The sequence below is a fragment of the Epinephelus fuscoguttatus genome, linkage group LG13, assembly GCF_011397635.1.
Source record: "Epinephelus fuscoguttatus linkage group LG13, E.fuscoguttatus.final_Chr_v1".
Lineage (NCBI taxonomy): Eukaryota > Metazoa > Chordata > Actinopteri > Perciformes > Serranidae > Epinephelus > Epinephelus fuscoguttatus.
Window position 1 is genome coordinate 27,580,040 of NC_064764.1, and position 19,795 is coordinate 27,599,834.

The window sequence follows — 19,795 nt, forward strand, 5'->3', positions numbered from 1 at the left end:
GAGAAAACTGGGATGAGAAAAGAAAGAATTGGACAGAGCATGGGTTTGACGGAGGGTGTGAACAGAAGAAGTGTGAACAAAGAGAGTGAGGAGGGGCTGCAGAAAATAGTATCACAATTTTCTTAGAAACCATGCGGGTGTCTGTCAGTACCAGGTCTGGACACCGTACCCGACAGGTTGGAGGTTTGGGATTGACTGCGTATTCCCCTGTGAGGAGAAATATAGGGAGGTAAAGACAGATGAGACACATGAAAAGGGACAAGTCTCACAGGCCGACAATGTTTGACGTTTGAACCCTGGCGTCCTTTCCGTCATGTATCGAGCGGCCATAGGAAGACTGTGGTATTATGTAACAGTGTACGTGTGTGTCTGTGTGTAATATTAATATTATGATAATGATAACCACAGATATATCTGATGTAAAGAAAACAGCAGTTTAGAAGAATGTTTTCTCCAGGAAGTGGGATAGGGAGGGATGATATGATAAGAAACCAAAATATTAGAAAGATTAAATTTAAGTGAGTGAGTGAATCACTGAGTGAGTATATGACAGAGTGAACAACTGAGTGACCTTAAAAGGCCGCACGGTCGCGCCAGTGACTGAATGAGCAACTGAAAGGTGGCCTGGGGTTATCTCTGTGAAGCGCCGCTGTATTTATAGATCATCTCAAAAAAGACTCCCTGTCCCCTTTGCTGTGCTCCCTCCCCCATTTTCAATTAGCCCCTGATGGGTGGAGTAATGCAATCAGGAGTAACTACAGCTCGCACGGAGCCGCCTCCCTCAGTCTGCCCCAGACTCCGCACAGGCACACACTCCTCAGACAGGAAGGTAAGACCCAGCTCTGTTCAGCTACTCCACTATCCATCCATTCCACTTGTCCATCTTTCCACCCATTCATCCTCTCACTGGTCTTCATTCATTCTCCGGGACACAGCTGCTCACTGTGCTCCGGCATCCAACTGTCTGCTTCCCCACCCACCTGCTCGTGTTCTCCCTCTCTCCACCTGCACAGTACCTTCACCATTTAACCACCTCGTCTCTGTCCCCACTGCCTGTCCTCACGTCTGTCTCAGAGGCAGCATCCTTCATCTTATCATCTATCTCCATTTAAAAAAAAAAGAAAGAAAATGCACATCCCCTGTTGACCCCCAGTTCATTTCCACCTTCTTTCCTCACTCCTCATCAAGCTCATACTTCCCTTCTGTTGGTGAAGGTGCCGGCTCCTCACTTCTTGTTGCACAGCAGCAGTCTGTCCTTTTTATTTTTATTTGTTTTGTGACTTTGCAGCATTTTAGTCTGATGCAGGACAGTATAAAATCTTCTGGTAACACTTTGAGTGCACAAAAAAGTACCTGTTAGACGACAAAAGGGAATAAAACGTTCCTAAAAATATCCCTAGAGCATAGTACAGCTGGTGAAAGAGGTAAGCTTGGACTACAGACCTTTTTATATTGCATTTACTCTCTATGCCAACCGTGATTCAGGATTTATCAGGAACATTTTCAATTGAGAGCTTAATTCAATTTAACGTTTCATTTCATTATCCACTTACAAGGCTATTAATAGTCACTGTTATCTGTAATTGTTTAATTCCTGCAGAATTGTTGCCATGGAAGATATGAAAATAGACACAAGCAAGCTCTTATTGATGGTCTTTAGATGGTTGTATAGTTTTAAATGTTTATTCAACTTTAAAACATCTGGACTTATGGATAAATAGCAACAGATTGTAGACATTCTTAAATTTATGGGGATGCAAAATTGCTTTTCCAACTTGACTTAACTGGAACATACCTGTAAACTGAACCAAAAACATCCCACTTCCTAACCTCAGGCACTGAGAGTTAATATCTTGGTAAGAACAGTGCCCTCACACACTGGAACTTTCTGGGGATAGACCAGGCTGCAGGGTGGTTGGGGTTATCCAAGTGGCCATCGCTCAGTTTTGGCATCAGGCGATGCGTGCTGGGAGACTCCCAGCATCAAAGACACCCCAGAAGCTGGGAAACAGCTGCATGACGTGTCTGAATAGCTGAAGGTTTTATTTGTAGCAATTGAGATTATCCTCTTTTTATTTTTAGGAGTCAGATAAATCCTTATATAAGCTAGGTGAGTCATGCTGGGAGCAGTAGACAATGAAGGAATGCAGGGAGGGGTTCAGAATAACTCCGAGCAGAGAGGACGGGCAGATTATAGGTCTCTGATCGGTCATATAAAAGATACTGAACTCACTAAATGTGGGAATACACAAATAGATAAGGGAGAAGAGGTTCAAGAAAACAGCAAAAAAAAGGAGTGCAGCATAATTAAAAATAGGAATGCGAGGAAAGCAGAACATAATTATGTATAAAAATATGTTAATTTTAAGTTTCCTATCCTCCTTATATGGTCAAAGCTTTGCTGACGCATATGAATAGTACAGTATGTGAATGAGTGATACATCAAAAGCCCAAGGTATTAAACGCTATACTGTACGCACTGGGACACTAGACAGCTTTATTCCCTCTGTGTTTTTCCTGCTCACACCTTGTACCATCCATACCACTGATGAAGATGCACATACTGTCCTGTACTCAGACGTATATCCTATGCGATCCCTGGTCCGCAGAGAGTACGAGTATTTAGCCACAGGTGGGATAACCAGAGGGCTTAACAGGCCGACCACAAACAGCTGCAGATAGGGACTAGCCATTATTACAAGTGCCATTCAAACCCACTTATAACGCCGACGTGCACACACACACACACACGCATGCACACACACGATGACAAGGGTCACACATACAGTGATCTGGTGCAGACAGCTGGACGTGAGGTGATGGATGGGTCAGTGTACAGCAGCAGCACGGTGAGCGTTGGAATGCAGCAGGGCGTAAGTTGACTGTCTCTAAGCAGGACTGATAGGGGTTATTTATATCCTCCTCATCTGTCACCTTCTGGTTCTGACACTGAGAACAAAATGAAGGGCCGCTGAGAGATGAGAGGAAGAGATGAAAGGGGGGAAATATGCAACATGGGGAAAAAAATTGTAATGTGAAGGATCTTGATAGTGAATGGGTCCCGGAGAACATTAATAGCTTGGAATTTAAGATCTCGAAGAAATTGGTATCTGCTGAGTGTCGGCGTCACCGAACAGATGTGTTTGAACTGAGCAGCAAAAAGACAAACACGTCTATAAAGCTTTAAACTACAGTAGGTAGCTTATAATAACTTCCATATTCTGACAGAGGTGCATAAGACAGATACTCCGTTGGGAAATAAGGTTCATCTGGCTCCTCCTACTGCTTCTACTACTACTACTGCAATGCCAACAACTGCTTTAATGTTATTTAGGTATTGGGATGTGGACAGTCATCAGTGGGGGAAGAAGCATCCGGATCTTTTACTTAACTTAAAGTAGCAATAACACAGTGTAGTATAAAAGCAGTAGTATAAAAAAATAATCTAAGTACAGACAGTAGAAGTACACATTGTAATAGGCCATTTCAGGATAATGTTTAATATGTAATTATTGATGCATTCATATGGATGTTGCTTAAAGGTTGCAGTTTTTACTATCCATACTGTTGGGTAGATTGTGAATTTAAGGCATTTTTAAAGTCTTATCTTTACTATACAGGGTGCATACGGGTATACACAAGTTCAATTTAAGACTTTTTAAGACGCTGGAATCATAGGCTGTATAAAGTAATAGACGTAGCTGCTGTGACGTCACCCACTGGTTTGTGGATTCACACTTTGAAGCCTCATCTTGGATTTTTGAAGCCAGAAGCCTGTCACTAAAAGCAGCCCCACCCTTAATGATGCACCTTAATAAAAGGTTAACGAGTGCTATACAGTAATTCACCACCCTTCAGTTGTCATAAAGGGGAAATTAGCTCTGAAGACCATTACCATTTTTTGTACCGTGCTGTAAACATGTTTATTCTAAGTTGGCATTTTAACATGGGGGCCTATGGTGATTGCCTCAGTCTTGGAGCCAGCCTCTAGTGGTCATTAGAGGAACTGCAGGTTTTCGCACCTCCGCATTGGCTTCTTTTTTCAGGTTGCTTGGTTTAAATACCACTTCAAATGGAATTTAAGACCAAATTTGCCAAGGAAGCACTCACTCAAAGGTTACTTTGTCCAAGTAATGTCAGTTTGAAAAGAACAGTAAGGTAAAATGATGATGAAGATACTCTCTGCACTTAAAGCTCTGCACGGAAAAAATTAAACAAACTCATTGCAACATCTAAACGCGAAGAGAACACATGCAGGTGTCATGTGTTTATTCGTCATATAGTGTTTCCTTCCTTTTAGAAATTCTTGCTGTGACGTGACTAAAAAACATTTAAGACCAATCCAATCTGAATTTAAGACAATTAAATACTTTTTAAAGCCTTTTATTAGTAATGTGTATCAAGGACTTTTTAGGACTTGCGGCCACCATCTCACATTTTGTAGTATTAATCACAATCTGCAAAGTAACTAGTAATTAAAGTTATCAGATTTAGCGTAAGTACTTTATTTGCCTCTGAAATGTTGTGGGGTAGAAGTATAAAATAGAAGAAAATGGAAATACTTAAGTAAAGTACCTCAAAAACTGAACTTGAGCAAATATACTTAACTGCTTTCCAATGCTGACAATCATCCAGATAAAGTCGTTTCAGTATGTGACATAAACCAGATGTGGGAGTCTATCACTCACTCCACAACTCACATACTTATTACAGAATACTTTCTCACTTCCTGTATCTCTTTGATTTTCCCTTTCTCTCCCAGGTGAGTGACTGCGGGTCAAGATGACCGAGCGCTACGACTGCCACTACTGCAAGGAGTCCCTGTTTGGGAAGAAGTATGTCCTGAGAGAGGAGAATCCCTACTGTGTGAAATGTTACGAGAGCCTGTACTCCAACACTTGTGAGGAGTGCAAGAAACCCATTGGCTGCAACACCAGGGTAAAGAGATGTCACAGATACATTGTACATATGAAGCTTAATTATCATCAGAGTCATCCCAGCTCCAACTGTCAACCTCATGTTCTAGGATCTGTCGTACAAGGACCGTCACTGGCATGAGGAGTGTTTCATGTGCTTCCAGTGCAAGCGCTCGCTGGTGGACAAGCCCTTCTCCACCAAGGATGAAAAGCTCCTGTGCACTGAGTGCTACTCCAATGAGTACTCCTCCAAGTGCCACGCATGCAAGAAAACCATCATGCCAGGTAGAAACAAAGCAAGACAGAAGACAATGTATTTAATTCAAGCCGAAATCAGTGCAACATAAATCTAATTTCTGGCTTGAAAACATCTGATAATGTCTGAGTGAGCATCAGACGCTCAAAAAAAATGTATCTATTGATTTACAGACGCTATTTTCACAATGTCATTTTTGGGACCCAATGGCATTGAGTGGTCGACCTGGAAGTTTTTATTCCACTGTTTGGGAGGGAGAGCCCTTTTGAGCAGAGTTTGCATGTTTTCCCCGTGTCAGCTTGGGTTTTCTACAGGTACTCCAGCTTCCTCCCATAGTCCAAAGACATGCAGGTGAATTGGTGACTCTAAATTGTCCGTAGGCCTGTCCAGGGTGTACCCTGCCTCTCACCCAGTGTCAGCTGGGATAGGCTCCAGCTCCCCAGCGACCCCTAACAGGATAAGTGGTTATGGAAAATGAATGAATGAATTAATAAAATTGGCAGCAATGCTTGGCGCATTTCCTGGGGGCCTCGCGACCATTCAAGGATGTTATTATATCGGTAATTCTGAGATAACATGACAATGGCCAGTATGTATGTTACACTGCACCTACTGCTCATGTGCATATTGTGTATGCAATGCCATATAGTTTGATATGGCAACAAATTTGACCAATTTTAGAAACAGTAACAAGCCAAGACAATACTAATGAGGAAGTACTCCTTTGACGTTAAGACTTGTTTTCTTGTTTGAGGACGTTGGCACTTAACTATCATTGACAATGTTTAGGTTTTTATACTTATCGGGTTCTACTGATCCCAAATAGCTAGGAGAAATTAAGAAGGCATTTCTCACAAACAAGACCAAAATAAATAATTAAATCACAAGTTTCTTGACTCCAAAACATGTTTTCTGTCTCACTGCTGCTGCCTTGGCATCCCTTCACTACCTTCTGCATCCCCTTTGTGTTTCTCTGAAGGCTCCAGGAAGATGGAGCACAAGGGGAACAGCTGGCACGAGACCTGCTTCACCTGCCAGAGATGCCAGCAGCCCATCGGCACCAAGAGCTTCATCCCTAAGGACAACCATAACTTCTGTGTGCCCTGCTATGAGAAGCAGTTTGCCATGCAGTGTGTGCACTGCAAGAAGGTACGACAACCTACGGGAACTGATTTTCTAGATACTGCTTAATTATTCTCCATCATTTTTCAAAGAAGTGTGACAATATGACATCCATCCATAACACCCTCTTATCAGCCCATCACCACCGGCGGGGTGACCTACCGTGAGCAACCCTGGCACAAGGACTGTTTCCTGTGCACCAGCTGCAAGCAGCAGCTGTCTGGCCAGAGGTTTACCTCTAGAGATGACTTCGCCTACTGTCTCAACTGCTTCTGCAACCTCTATGCCAAGAAGTGCGCCTCCTGCACCACCCCAATCAGCGGTAACCACAATTCATAGACTTATTTGTCTCCCTGAATCTATAATATCTATTAAATATTTCTCAGTTGTTCTGACTTGGATTTGTTCTCACCGTCAGGGCTCGGAGGCAGCAAGTACATTTCTTTCGAGGAGCGCCAGTGGCACAACGACTGCTTCAACTGTAAGAAGTGCTCCGTGTCCCTGGTTGGCCGTGGCTTCCTCACCGAACGTGATGACATCCTGTGCCCAGAGTGTGGCAAGGACATCTAATTCAGTCCGAGGGACGACGGATACACCAGATTGGAAGACGGCGTCATGATACAGGAATGACAAAGACACAATAAATACTATCGAAGCACAGAGCATAGCATCCATAGCATCTTTACAGCCTAGCATTACTACGATTGTACATTGTTGTACACCATGAATTACAAACTACTAACAGTGTTATGTGAATTTAGAAAGTTTAAGTTAAATGCTCACTCTGAGAAAAAGTTATCACTAATAAAATAACTGTTAATGTAAAGATCTTTGCTTATGAAACAGCGACATGTTTGCAGATACACTGTATGAAGCATTATGAAATAAATCTACAATATTAATGTAGACGATCTGCTTTGAAGTGCAATAATAATTACTGCTTTGTGCATGGACTAGCTTGATGCAATAATCAGTAGAAGGTTTGTGAATGAGTTCTGCTATTACCAATTAAATAAATAAAAAATATGACTTTGCTCTGATGATTGCTAACTGTGCTTGTGAATGAAATCACTTTATTCATACAAAAACAAAACATAAAAAATGTTTATATTGGCAACTTTTGAGTAGAAAAGTACACACAAACTTAATACAAAAGCTACTGCAGATTGGTGGATCAAAGACTTCTTGAGATTAATTAAGATTTCCAGTAGTTTAGGAGCCCATTAAGTACCAGATATGGTTCACAAAGCTGCCAACTTTACTACTGTTATCAAAATCAACAAAACTGATTCATTGGGGCATTGGTGGCTTAGTGGTAGAGCAGGCGCCCCATGTACAAGGCTGTTGTCACAGCGGCCCGGGTTCGAATCCAGCCTGTGGCCCTTTGCTGCATGTCATCCCCCTTTCACGCTTGACTATCCTATCTATAAAGGCAAAATGCCCAAAAAAATATCTTTAAAAAAAAAAACTGATTCGTTGTATTCAGACAATTTATTTAAAAAACTGTAGGTACAAACATGATACTGGATTTCACAATGGATTCAAAACGCTTTGTGAATCTTGTTCCTGTGTGTTTTTGATGAACTCAACGTCCGTTTCAACGACAGTAGCTGCAAATTTATCCACAACTCCAAATAAACATACTTCAAAAAGACAATATTCCTGGTTTAGTCCATATTCCTTCCTCTTTATATGAATTATTAAAAGGTGATATTCCAATACGTGTATGCTGTTTAGTAGTGAATTATTACGATGATCCAGCTGTATATGAAAATCATTTAGTCTGTGTGTTATATGCAACATATGTACAATACTACACTATTATTTAAAAACCCTGAAGGACTTATGAAACAGCACTCAGGTTTGAATAAAGCCAAACATCAGTGGAATGGAGTTCATTAATGACAAGACTGACACCTACTACCAGTTCAAACACACACACACACACACACACACACACACACACACACACACACACACACACACACACACACACACACACTTACTTCTAAAATGCTTTGTTCAGCATCATCTGTGGTTTGTTTCCTTTTAAAGGTACACCATTTGGCCCTGATCACACAGAGAGTGTTTTAGCAGCTGGAGGCTCCTTTTTGTAAGCTTTTTGCTCGCAGTTTTTATGTTGCAATGCGTCTCACGTATCTGCGCTCTAGGCACCTGGTGTTTTTGCCACAGCGCTCTGAACTCTTCAAGTTGAAAAAACACCTCAGAGCGGAAGAACACCCCACATCATCTGGTTTCGTCATGGTCACGAAAACAAGTTTACAGTTGGTAAACAATGGAGGAGAAACTGGTGGTAGCAGTAGCTGGCCAGAGCTATATGGCCCAACGATGGACAGCAGGTTGTCAAACTGCCCAGAGTCATCCTAAAATAAGTCTGGAAACGGCATCATGGAGAAGTTGTTCCTGGACCAACTGGTGGTACTTCCCATGATCCACCCTCTTTTTTAGGGTCTCATGTACCCACACAGATCTCTGTTTCCCTGTGCCCAACAAATTTTGCTGACAGCCTCTCACCCTCAACCAGAGCTACAGCAAGTACCCTCTGCCTCAGCATTTTAGGAACTAGATACTAATTACTGGGGGGAAAAACAGATTGGTTACACTGGAAGGTTAGTGTAAGGACGTGTTGGTGCAGTCCCTGGCAACAATAAAAAAGTGCAAGCGGTGCGCCTCGCGTTTTGCAACCTGCAAAATACTCCCTGTGTGATCATGGCCAAAAACCTTCTTTCTGTTTTAGCACTGCCACAACATGTTGACAATGCCTCTTTGATTTTGACACAAATGCTATTGATTCTCATAGTTGAGACTGTGACTAATGGACATTTCTATCTGTCCATTCAAGTCATGGTACTACCAACAAAGTGCTGCAGGGATGAGTCCTAAAACCTGAAAATCAGTTAGCATTTTTTGCACCTCAGGTTCCCTCGTCTCAAAGTTTTTTGGTTGGATGCCTGAAATAAGGTCTGTGGTTCACACAAGTAAATACCCCAGGTTGAAGGGGTCATTAAAGGTATACTCCACCCATCCATTTTCATCCGCTTATCTGGGGCTGGGTCGTGGGAGCAGCAGGCCAAGTTAAGCACCCCAGACGTCTCTCTCTCCCCAGCAATGCTTTCCAGCTCCTCTTGGGGACCCCAAGGTGTTCCCAGGCCAGATGAGATATGTAATCCCTCCAGCATGTTCTGGGTCTGCCGGGGCCTCCTACCAGTGGGACATGCCCAGAACATCTCTAATGGGAGGCACCCAGGAGGCATCCTGATCAGATGCCTGAACCACCTCAACTGGCCTGTTTTGATGTGAAGGAGCAGCGGCTCTACTCTGAGCTCCCTCTGGATGTCTGCGCTCCTTACCCTATCTCTAAGGCTGAGCCCAGACAACCCACTAGGCCTGTCACGATAACAAATTTTGCTGGGCGATTAATTGCGTCAGAAATTATTGCAATAAGCGATAATATTGCGTAATATTGTGCTTTTAAGACCATTGTTATTATTGTTGTAATTTTGCTGTTTTTAGAACATTTTTTAAACTTATTTAAACTTATATAATGATAATAAAGGCATGTAGATGCAAGTACACCCTTTTAAAGAGAAACAAACATTTATTTAACAAGAATATTTAGGAATGCAAAAAATAAAATTTAAATATCCGAAATAACACGTAAAAATATTGAAATAAATGCAAAAAAAATGGACTGTCAGTCTCTCACTCTCTGGTGTGCGGTTAAGTTGGTTGTATTCACTCTTTTTGTTGAGATGGTTTTAGAATAAACCCGGCACACCGGCTCGCCCAAATTACTGGGCTCCCCTCTGTCATTTGGTTTAAATCCAAACCACTCCCACACAGGGGCCGTGGCATTTGGTTTAGGAACAAGTTCCACATCTTTCTCTTACGCTCAACTCTCTGTTTTCTTCTTGGCCTCGTCTCCCCCTCATGAAGACTGCACTGTGTGTGTGTGTGTGTGTGTGTGTGTGTAGCCCATAGGCCCGCCTCCCCCACAGAGACAAAGACACTCGATGACAAGAGCTTTCCCTCCGTTCATTACACTAATGAACCAACTCACCTGGCTGCCACACGATGCACGGCAGTGAACGCTCTTGCCGTCCAGTTTCTTTGGTGGAGGGAGACGAGAAAAACAAACACGCATGAGTACGGCAATTAATCGTGGCCGGAAAAGTTACCGTCTCCCTTTTAATTTACCGTGCAATTAACCAACTTATCGCATATCGCAACAGGCCTACACCCCATGGAAGAAACTAATTTCAGCCGCTTGTATCTGCGACCTCATTGCCTGCATCACTGCAGACACCATGCCAAAACGCTGATCCATCTCAGGATCCATTCTACCCTCACTCGTTTACAACATAAACTTTTGTTTACCACAGAGGTTACTTTCTGCAATAATCCAAAATCCAATGAAAAAAATCCCACAGGCTTTTTACTGAGGGAACCACGGCACTGGTAACTTCCGGGTTGGTCTACAAATAAACGTCATCCCTGCAGCACTTCAATACAAACTTTTAAGGAAAACCGAAGGAAAAACTCACACTTTCACAAACCAGTACTGGAGTCCCTCTGACCAAAAACCATCTTATGCACAGATAGAAAGAATATCAACAACCATAATTTCCATAAATGGCGTTTCAGAACACAAAGCAGTGTTACTTGTTTTGTCGTCCATGTGTGGGACTTGAGGAGAGTTGCTGATTATTGATGGTAAGGGCACTTGAGGTTGTGAAAAGCAACAAGGAAGCTTGAGACATCAACGGCAGGACGATCTGCGGAGCACCTCCTCATCCTGTCAGCACTCCAGACTGAACTTTGAGGTGGCCTGGACACACAGGTAAAGGGGCTTTCACCCCTTTTATATTGTAATTAGTAAGATAAATATGATGGGGAGAGCACTGACACTAGGCAACAAAAATGTGGTGGGAGGGAGGTGGTCTGTCCTTCAGAGCCTGAGCTCCCATCAGGTCTGTGTGAATCAGGGTCAGAGGTCAGGGCCATGTCACATGCTGGATCTTTTTCTTCACCTCTGGAGACTTCACTGCACCCTGGAGAGATGGAAGATGAAACACCAACAGGTATTACAAAAGAGTCAGACAAATAATTCATGCCACAGCTGTACTTCAATGTCTTACTCATCCATCAGCATACCAGTGTCAATGATTTATGACCACTGCCAAGGAGGTTTCAGTTTGGTTTGTCAGCAGGATTATGGAAAAACCCCTGGCCCAATTTTTATGAAACTTAATGGAAGAGTGGAGCATATACCAAGGAAAAACATATTACACTTTGAAGCAGATTCAAATCACGGGGCAGATACACTTATTATTTTTCACTTGGCGTTGGTGATGTAAAACAGATTTCTTTCTTAACACATGATACATGTTAGAAAACAATTGTTGAAAATATGCGAAGAGACCATGAACTATGGCCTGTGGAGTTCGACTGGTTTCTCACCATTTCTGTGTCAAGGATTTTTTGGGCGTGCCTTAAATTATGGTACAATGATGCACTGGAGCCATTCTTAGCATAACTTCTCCCCTACTATACGAAACATTAGAACGCATGGAATCAGTGTCATTTCATTCATCTGGTTTGAGTGGCAAGGTTAGGTCCACGCTCTACCAGCTCTCTTTGCTCTTTCAGTCTAAAATTACATGAATAAACATCTTTGTTAGATGCCACAATCATAAAACACAAGCAAAATAGCCATCGCTAAAGTACCTTTTAAGCCCAAAGATTCGCAACGAGACAAAACTGTTTTAGAACGTTGCAGAGAAAAGTTGCAGCGGTGTGAACTGGCCGTCTGAGCTCGACTCAAGCCGGATGATGGTGTCACCTGCAACTCAGCTGGTCAAATCGCTGGCGGATGGTTTGTGCTAATGTTAGCTGCTGTTAGCTGCTAACAAGAGTCTGTTGCTTCACAGCGGCTCATTCTTCAGCTCAGTGCCTACAGTGGATACAGCTCCAGTGTTTCAGAGCAGAGATTACTGCACATTTTTTAATTATTTTGAAGCTTAATTTAATACATGTGGCAATTTTTTAATCATAACTTGGCTGGGTTGATAATGACACACTTTTCTGTGATTTGACTTATTCAGAACACATATTTATTTTGCTTTACCCAGAATTCTACACGCAAAAAAGGGGCATATGGCCTTGGCTGAAGTCTCCAAGTGCCCTTATGGTGAAATTCCATAATAATCTGCTATCATGAGTTTTCAGTTTTGCACAGAAAAATGGTTGGGTTACTAAGAAATGCTCTTTTTTGTCTGACAGGTTTTCCCCCACATGATTCGATCTCTGGAAAAACCCATTAATTTTGGAGCAGATTCGAATCACAGGGTGGACACACACATTTTTCCACTTTCATTAGCATTGTGAAAAAAGGGCACTTGGAGGTCTCTGGGTGCTCCTAGTTAAATTTATGGATTTATAATAAGTTGCAATCATGAGTTTTCGGTCTTGCGCATATTATGTTCGAATTAACATTATTATTTTCTTTCTGGCAGTGTTGCCCCGACATGGCTTGATATCTGTGTTTCAGCTCTTTAAAACCTAAAGAGTAGTATAATGTAATAAATAAAACAGTATGGATTATTATGCACATTTTCCCTGATTAACACGGTAAACCTCTGTGTAATACATAACCAAGGTGACATAACAAAAAGTTCTTACCGAGCTGTTTGCTTCCCGTTTGAGGTTTGCCACGTCAGCGCTGCAATGAACGGATGAGGATGAGGAAGATGTGTTTCCAGACAGCTTGCGGATTGGGTTGGACAGGTTTGCAGCAGGAGGAGGTTTTAACCTGTCAGTAATTCCTGTTGACGCGGTGGTTCCCTCTGGTTTCTTTACTTTAAGTGGGCCATGGTGAGAGGAAGTGCCGTCAAACACAATCAGGGGCCTTTTCCTATTGTGGTCGTTACTGGAACTGGAAATTACCAAACAACAATAACAACAATAATCAATCATTTACACTCAAATGGATTAAAACCATGTTGACAGTAAGGGCTCTGTTTGTCAAGCAGGTGCACAGGGAGAAGCACTGGCATCTTTTTCTGAGGCTCACTGAGATTACTGCCTCACCTATGCCAGTTTGGTGCTGTGGTGACTCAGCATACTTTGGAGTGGGAGGATGGAGACACAGGGTGAAACACTACCGATCCAGCCCACTGTAATCTTGGTACCAAAAGAGACCTTCTACGGTATCCTACTGTATTACTCACATGAGATCCACAGAACACACTTACAGACACTGACCTTATAAATCTTGGTCAAGTATCGGCCAGCTGTGACTGATCCACACTGAATACACCAACCTAGTTTTTAATGTCACAGCACCCTGTGCCTCAGGTCACCTTGGATAAAAATGTTTCTGATTTGTTCCACGCGGTGAGATATACAGCTCTTAAATTTGTAAAGAAGAGGAGAACACTGGATTAGGATTGACAGTTGGTATCAGCAGGCACCCTGAGTTGAGGAATCTCAATCTGTTATCCACTGGATGATGCAGACTACGTCATCCAGCATTTGGCTGATGGCTGGTGCTAATTTCCAACCCTGGGTAGGAGTAGACTAGCCATATTGGATATTCTCTTTGATTAAAGTGGTAGATTTATGAGAAAAAACTCCCAAATGTACTGCAGAGAGTCAGGTGATATAGTATAGAGCAGTGGTTCCCAACTGGAGTCCAGATTTGTCCTTAGTCATCAGTTGAAGGTCCACACAGTTTAAAGTATTCAGCGTCATACTTGTGTTTGGCCATGTTGCCAAACTAGTTTGCTGTCTCTGTCAAGTAGCTGTCAGTTAGTCAGTCACTCTACAATAGGGAACAGCACCTTCCTACACATATATTCACTGTACTTCAAAATAAAGTGTTTTTTACAAACATGACACTTCCGCGAGTCACTTGCGGCCCATAAAGAATAATGCTGTGACCCACCAGTTGGCCATTCACACCCTGGGTGGCACTGTTGGCTATGAACACCTGGGTGCTATTAGCATCCTCCTTACATTATTGGATGCTAATTACTGATTCATTTGAGTGTTCATCAGGTTAATGATGCAGCTGGTGAGGGTTTATCCATGTCTACAATAATGCATCATAACTTTTGTATTGATTATATTTCATCTGAATCTGCAAAAGTAACTTATTTATCAAATCCCCACATCTGAATTACACTCCCTGTGAGATGCAGTGGAGGGGACGTATTAAGTGGGAGAACATAGAAATACTATAAATAAGTAAACTGCAAGTCTCTAGAGATTGTACTGAGTCGCAGTACTTGTGTAAATGTATTTAGTTACTGACTATCTGCATATTAAATCACAGTGGTGTTCATGCTGAGACCCTCCAGTGCAGACACCGGTACCTGTCTGACCGGTGGCCGGCCGATGTCTGCCTCCCCCGGCTCTTCTCCATCTTCTTGCCCCAGCGGCTGTTGGGTAAAGTCCTCTGCGGCAGCGGGATGACGTGGCGGAGGTAAAGCTCCGTGAGCCGGTCCCGACTCTCACAGCCTCTGGTGCTGACATGTTTCTGAGTCACACACACACACACACACACACACACACACACACACACACACACAGAGAGAGAGAGAGAGAGAGAGAGAGAGAGAGAGAAGAAGTGTTAGTTAGCTCATGACAGACATTAGTCTTATCTTCGTTGCTGATGAAACACACAGACAGTTAGCCGGTATGCTAACATGATGTGTCCTTCCTTTATCTCCGCATTAAATGACACTTTCTACATTTACCTGTCAACATTAACTCACCTCAGTTAGTATGAGCTGCATAAAATCCTGAGACAGCAGCTCGGGGTGCAGTAAGAGGTCCACATCTGAGGTACCGACATCCTTTCCATCCTGCCCTGTGAAGGTCGCCATATTGGATGCTTGTCTTCTCCCAGCATGCACCGCGTCATAACAACACGGCATGTTTGAGTAATGATGCCTGCGCGCTTTTATGCCTGTTGGAAAATATCTGTTCATTGTTTAATGTTAGAAATGAACAGTGTTGGGAGAAATATTCAGAATATTTACTAAAGTAAAAGCACTAATATCACACTGTGAAAATACTCCATTACAAGTACAAATACTACATTAAAAACCTTACTGAATTAAAAGTACTGTGAAAATACTGCATTACAAGTAAAAAATACTACATTAAAAACCTTACTGAAGTAAAAGTATGTAAGCCAAGGAAGTATCAGTGAAGTTAATTTAAGTATAAAAAAGTTAAATTATTCATTGTGCAGTCAAAACGTGTTGGGTAGTTTAATATACAGTACAAGATCATCGTGCGTTTGTGGTGTCACTGTCCTGTGTGAGTCATGCATCTATAGGAAGTCAACTTATCATGGTGTCTGGAAAACAACCTTATATTCAGCTCTGTGACAATGCATTTTCCAGCAGATCTAAGAGGGTTTTTTAAACAGTTTATTTAGGCTAAGAGGAAGGAGAAATTTCACAACACATAATGAACACTTCATCCTCTCAGTTTATCACAAATATTTCACTGGATAGGAAGGGAAGCCTATGAAAAAATGTCAGGATATCACAAGCACAAGTGCCTCACATGACATTTACTCTTTGTCAGTGTGTGACAAGCTGTGAGTGCTTTACTTGATGTCCAAGGACATGACTAGATAAGATGGCCCAAACTGCTTTGTCACCCCTCTGACGATGCAAGTTCAAGATCCCTGACCTCAGCAGGTGTCAGTGAGTACAGGTTTCTGACATGTCCTGTGTTCAGGGCTCACTCTTTGCACTCAGCTCATTCTTGACTGTGTGTTGTGAGTCCAATTGCAGATGCTGAATTTAACTTACAGAAAGACAAGTCTCTGACTCGATGTGTTTTGTCTAGTAGAAACTGCCACCACAGAAGAAATAAATAGCATAATATTGAAATAGCCCATCAAATAAAGTACAGCTGAACAGAAAGTTGTACTTAAGTTACTTTTTACCACCGGAAATGAGAATGCATCCAGACTTTGATGAAATGAAGTCACATGCAGTGGAAATGCTCCGATTACTCCACTTATTATTACCGCAGATTTACCAAATCTAATATTATTCTTTGATCTGAGGGATGTTACATCTGTTAGCCTGTTTGCTCAGTGTAATTATAAAGAATCTACAAATTATAGGCAGTTTGTAACTGAAATCAGTTATGATGATGTTCTGCTTGAATGGTTTTAAACTTCTTACTTATATTCAAACAAACCTGTATGCCTATAAAATACTGCATGGACAGTTCAGTTTAGGACTAGATGTTGCAATCCCTGATGCACACTTGAGACTGTGAGTGGCAGTAATAGTGCCATCTAGGGGTCCGATTGGGAGCCAAAGGGTTAGATGGATAGAAATGAAAGAAAGAGCATAGGGAAGGCAAGGCAGACCCAAGGAGAGACGTCTATAAGGACTGAGCTCTCCCCCATCGGACTGGGCTGTTCACTCTACCTCCCCATACTCCCTCATTTTGATGAGGGAAGATAGGGGAGAAGAGAGAAGGGAGGTTAGGGAGGGTAAAAGCTTCACTGGGGTCATCAGGTAGGCTTATATTCAGGTAAACTTGCATATGTAAAGTTTTTTTTTTTTTAAAGATAACTGAACCTATTTGTTTCAGTTCACGAACGTTACTGGTTTAGATGTGTGAAGGGTTTTGTTTGTCAACGTGATGTTGTTTGGTCATGGACCTTCCACATCCAGATACGACGTGAAAGGTACCCTGGGTACGTTGGTTGTTGACGTTCCGGGACACTGTGTCAAGTTCTGCCTGTTACATGCATTGTCTTCTTTTAAAATACACTTCAGTTTTCACAGGAAATTTAACGTTTACATACAGTCTCTTTCAAATTAACAGCACTACGTCAGTACAACACTGCAAATTGATGTTTTTTTCCCTTCAACAACTGAAGCATGTGGTTAGGTTTAGGAAGAACAAGGTTTGTCTTTAGAATCTTACAGGATGCAAACACCGCTCTCTCGGGTGAAAGTTGTCTCCTGTTTGTTGGACCCATCTACCACCACTCCTGCCTGCCCTAGTTGGACTTTCGCTACCCTCACTTTCAACCTTGTCCCGCCACGTCTTCCCCTGACATTGCCAGGCACTGTTAAACCATAACAGCAACTGGCCACGTATCATGCTGATGTTAAAGGATGCCTTTTTTCATTGGTTTCTGGCACTGCAAGCCACTGCCCAAGCGCCGGATTTCGATGACTTCGGACAGAGACCAGACTCTTCATACAGTACAACCTATTTTGAAGGCTGACCCACACCGCCTACAATAACACAAAAGAATTGCCACACAAAATATGAGCATAGCGTTTACAAGTGTACAGAAAGTATCCTGCTTTTGTTTAGTTCAGGTGCTGGTACTGTATGTATGAAAGAACATGTTGGGATTTTTAGGGGAGGTAAACCTTATCTGTTCTGAAGGCACTTTGTTAAAATCTGCTCCTGGAAGATAGACTAAAAGAAAAACTGGAGGGCCTTGTGTTTCTGGCGCTGTCAGCTGGTGCTGTGTTCTTAGTAATTTATTTGATGAGTATACACCAGTTTGTTACAGAAACAGTGGCCATGACTAAGAACGTAAGACCCAAACAGAAAAGTCCTTTAACATCATGTAAGGTTGATGCATCCAGGTCATAAAACACACATGACTTGATGTAATAGTTCTGTCCTAATTGGAGTCATGCTCATATCAAAAGATGTCATAATAGCTGACTTAACTTCATGATTTAAGAGCAGCTATAGAGATGAAAGCCCTTTGTTTGGAAAGGCTTTCAGTCATGACCTTTTAGTGACGGAGACAGACCCTGTTGATCACATGGTGATTCAGCCATCTGTCATATGTGGGTGTTACCGCCTAATGGAGATAAATATCCATTTTATTATTCATGACAGCAGCTAGACCTCAAGAAGCCTTTCAGATGCGTATCTAGAACTCCAGTCCAACAAGAGGACTCCAGACATTCAGTCAACCAAGAGCCCCAGAACATGGAAGTATTGTATTAAGACCTCTAGAGTTCTTAGCCATTTTTTCCTATGTTTGGTCCGCCTGGTTTCCTTTTGTTCTAACACATGTAAAACCTCAGTCATGTTGTGTACACCATTTTTTCTGGACGAACTGGGCCATCCGAATATGTATGCTGCAGCAATGTCACATTAAACTGACCCTGGCTTGTGGACAGTGGTGTAGTGCCGGGTAATCTACCCATCTACCAAGTAGTACACCCACCTCATGAACTACAACTGTACCACTACTTGTACACAATACAGAGGTCCCTGGTCTGCACAGACTGACAAAGCTTGGATCCACATTCTTGTCACCAGGAGGAACCAAGAACATATTGTTGTATAAACCAGGCACTAGTTTGGAAAAATGTTTCACAACTGCGATTCAATGTAATTCAGCTGTGGGGATGTAGACCAACATTCACACTTTCCCGTGTCCCTGAGCTTAAACCAGTGGAGCCTGTTGTGGCAACCTACTGCAGCCTTTGAGAAGTGATTGTCACAGCTTCCATTCAGAGCAAAAATGTCCCTTTCCCCAACGTCTTTTTGGTTAAATGACTCATTACATCCAGCTCTGAGTTAACTAATTGATTTAGGACAGTAACGTGATGTTGAAGCAACCATGAGCTCTAAATTAAGAGGGAGAGGCCGCACATTGTTTGTCATGTGTTGGCACATGAGTGAATGTATAGTGCCTAAACTCACATATTAAAGTGTTTAGCTTGCTGTACATGTTAATGTGTGTTTACATGAATGAAAACCAATCCTCTTTTACCTTCCATATTAAAGAATCAACATAGACTGAGATGGCAGGATGTTGTACAGTTGGATATTAAATGAGTACTACTTGTTTTCTCCCTCAGAGGTTAGAAACATTGTCAGTCTAGACGAACAGTAACTGAATTTGATGGTATGGAAATTCCTTAAATCATGTGTTTCAGGTCAAAACCCCTCAAGGGTCAGGTCACATAAAGTGTGGATTGAAAACGGTCCCCACCACCCATTGTGAAATAGGTGATTACAGCCCTACAGTATGAGGTGCAATGCTTTACAACATGAATATGACAAAATTAATCAATTAGTTGATGAACAGAAAAAAGAATAATTTATATCCATAATCTATTAATTGTCTCAGTCATTATTCATGCACTGGGACATGCTGATAAGCATTTTCACAATTTTTTAGTCAATTAATTGGGAAAATAATTACAATTTCACCTTCGACCACCAAAGTCTAATCAGTTGGACTGGACTCAAGGATGAATTGATTAAATTGTGGTGGTCAAAGGTCGAGGTCACCATGAGTGTGGTGACCTCGACCTTTGACCACCACAATTTAATCAATTCATCCTTGAGTCCAGGGTCGTTTGTGCCAAATTTGGAGCAATTTCCCCAAGGTGTTCTTGAGATACCGCGTTTACAAGGATGCAATAGACAAGGTCACAGTGACCTTGATCTT

General features: G+C 42.1%; 2 protein-coding genes across 2 annotated transcripts; one reads left to right on the forward strand and one right to left on the reverse strand.

Moving 5' to 3' along the window:
- The first annotated feature begins 704 nt into the window (after positions 1 to 704).
- LOC125899901 (four and a half LIM domains protein 2) lies at positions 705 to 7,334 on the forward strand. Its single transcript, XM_049594574.1, has 6 exons — positions 705 to 829; positions 4,763 to 4,938; positions 5,027 to 5,201; positions 6,152 to 6,321; positions 6,430 to 6,616; positions 6,713 to 7,334. The coding sequence occupies exons 2-6, from the start codon at positions 4,783 to 4,785 to the stop codon at positions 6,862 to 6,864; spliced, it is 840 nt and encodes a 279-aa protein (XP_049450531.1). The 5' UTR covers positions 705 to 829; positions 4,763 to 4,782; the 3' UTR covers positions 6,865 to 7,334.
- A 364-nt stretch (positions 7,335 to 7,698) lies between these two features.
- lg13h2orf49 (linkage group 13 C2orf49 homolog) lies at positions 7,699 to 15,216 on the reverse strand. The gene is made up of 4 exons (XM_049594584.1): positions 15,093 to 15,216; positions 14,691 to 14,854; positions 12,997 to 13,249; positions 7,699 to 11,366 (listed from the first exon to the last, which is right to left on the reverse strand). The coding sequence occupies exons 1-4, from the start codon at positions 15,201 to 15,203 to the stop codon at positions 11,310 to 11,312; spliced, it is 585 nt and encodes a 194-aa protein (XP_049450541.1). The 5' UTR covers positions 15,204 to 15,216; the 3' UTR covers positions 7,699 to 11,309.
- Positions 15,217 to 19,795: the final 4,579 nt, after the last annotated feature.

What these genes read in the sequence shown, in the direction of transcription:
- LOC125899901 (XM_049594574.1), top strand. Translation starts at nt 4,783, where the DNA reads ATGACCGAGCGCTACGACTGCCACTACTGCAAGGAGTCCCTGTTTGGG. An exon ending in AGTGTGTGCACTGCAAGAAG is followed by an intron (nt 6,322 to 6,429) that starts GTACGACAACCT and finishes CCCTCTTATCAG; the next exon opens with CCCATCACCACCGGCGGGGT. An exon ending in CTGCACCACCCCAATCAGCG is followed by an intron (nt 6,617 to 6,712) that starts GTAACCACAATT and finishes TCTCACCGTCAG; the next exon opens with GGCTCGGAGGCAGCAAGTAC.
- lg13h2orf49 (XM_049594584.1), bottom strand. Translation starts at nt 15,203, where the DNA reads ATGGCGACCTTCACAGGGCAGGATGGAAAGGATGTCGGTACCTCAGAT. An exon ending in TGCAGCTCATACTAACTGAG is followed by an intron (nt 14,855 to 15,092) that starts GTGAGTTAATGT and finishes TGTGTGACTCAG; the next exon opens with AAACATGTCAGCACCAGAGG. An exon ending in AACGGGAAGCAAACAGCTCG is followed by an intron (nt 11,367 to 12,996) that starts GTAAGAACTTTT and finishes CCATCTCTCCAG; the next exon opens with GGTGCAGTGAAGTCTCCAGA.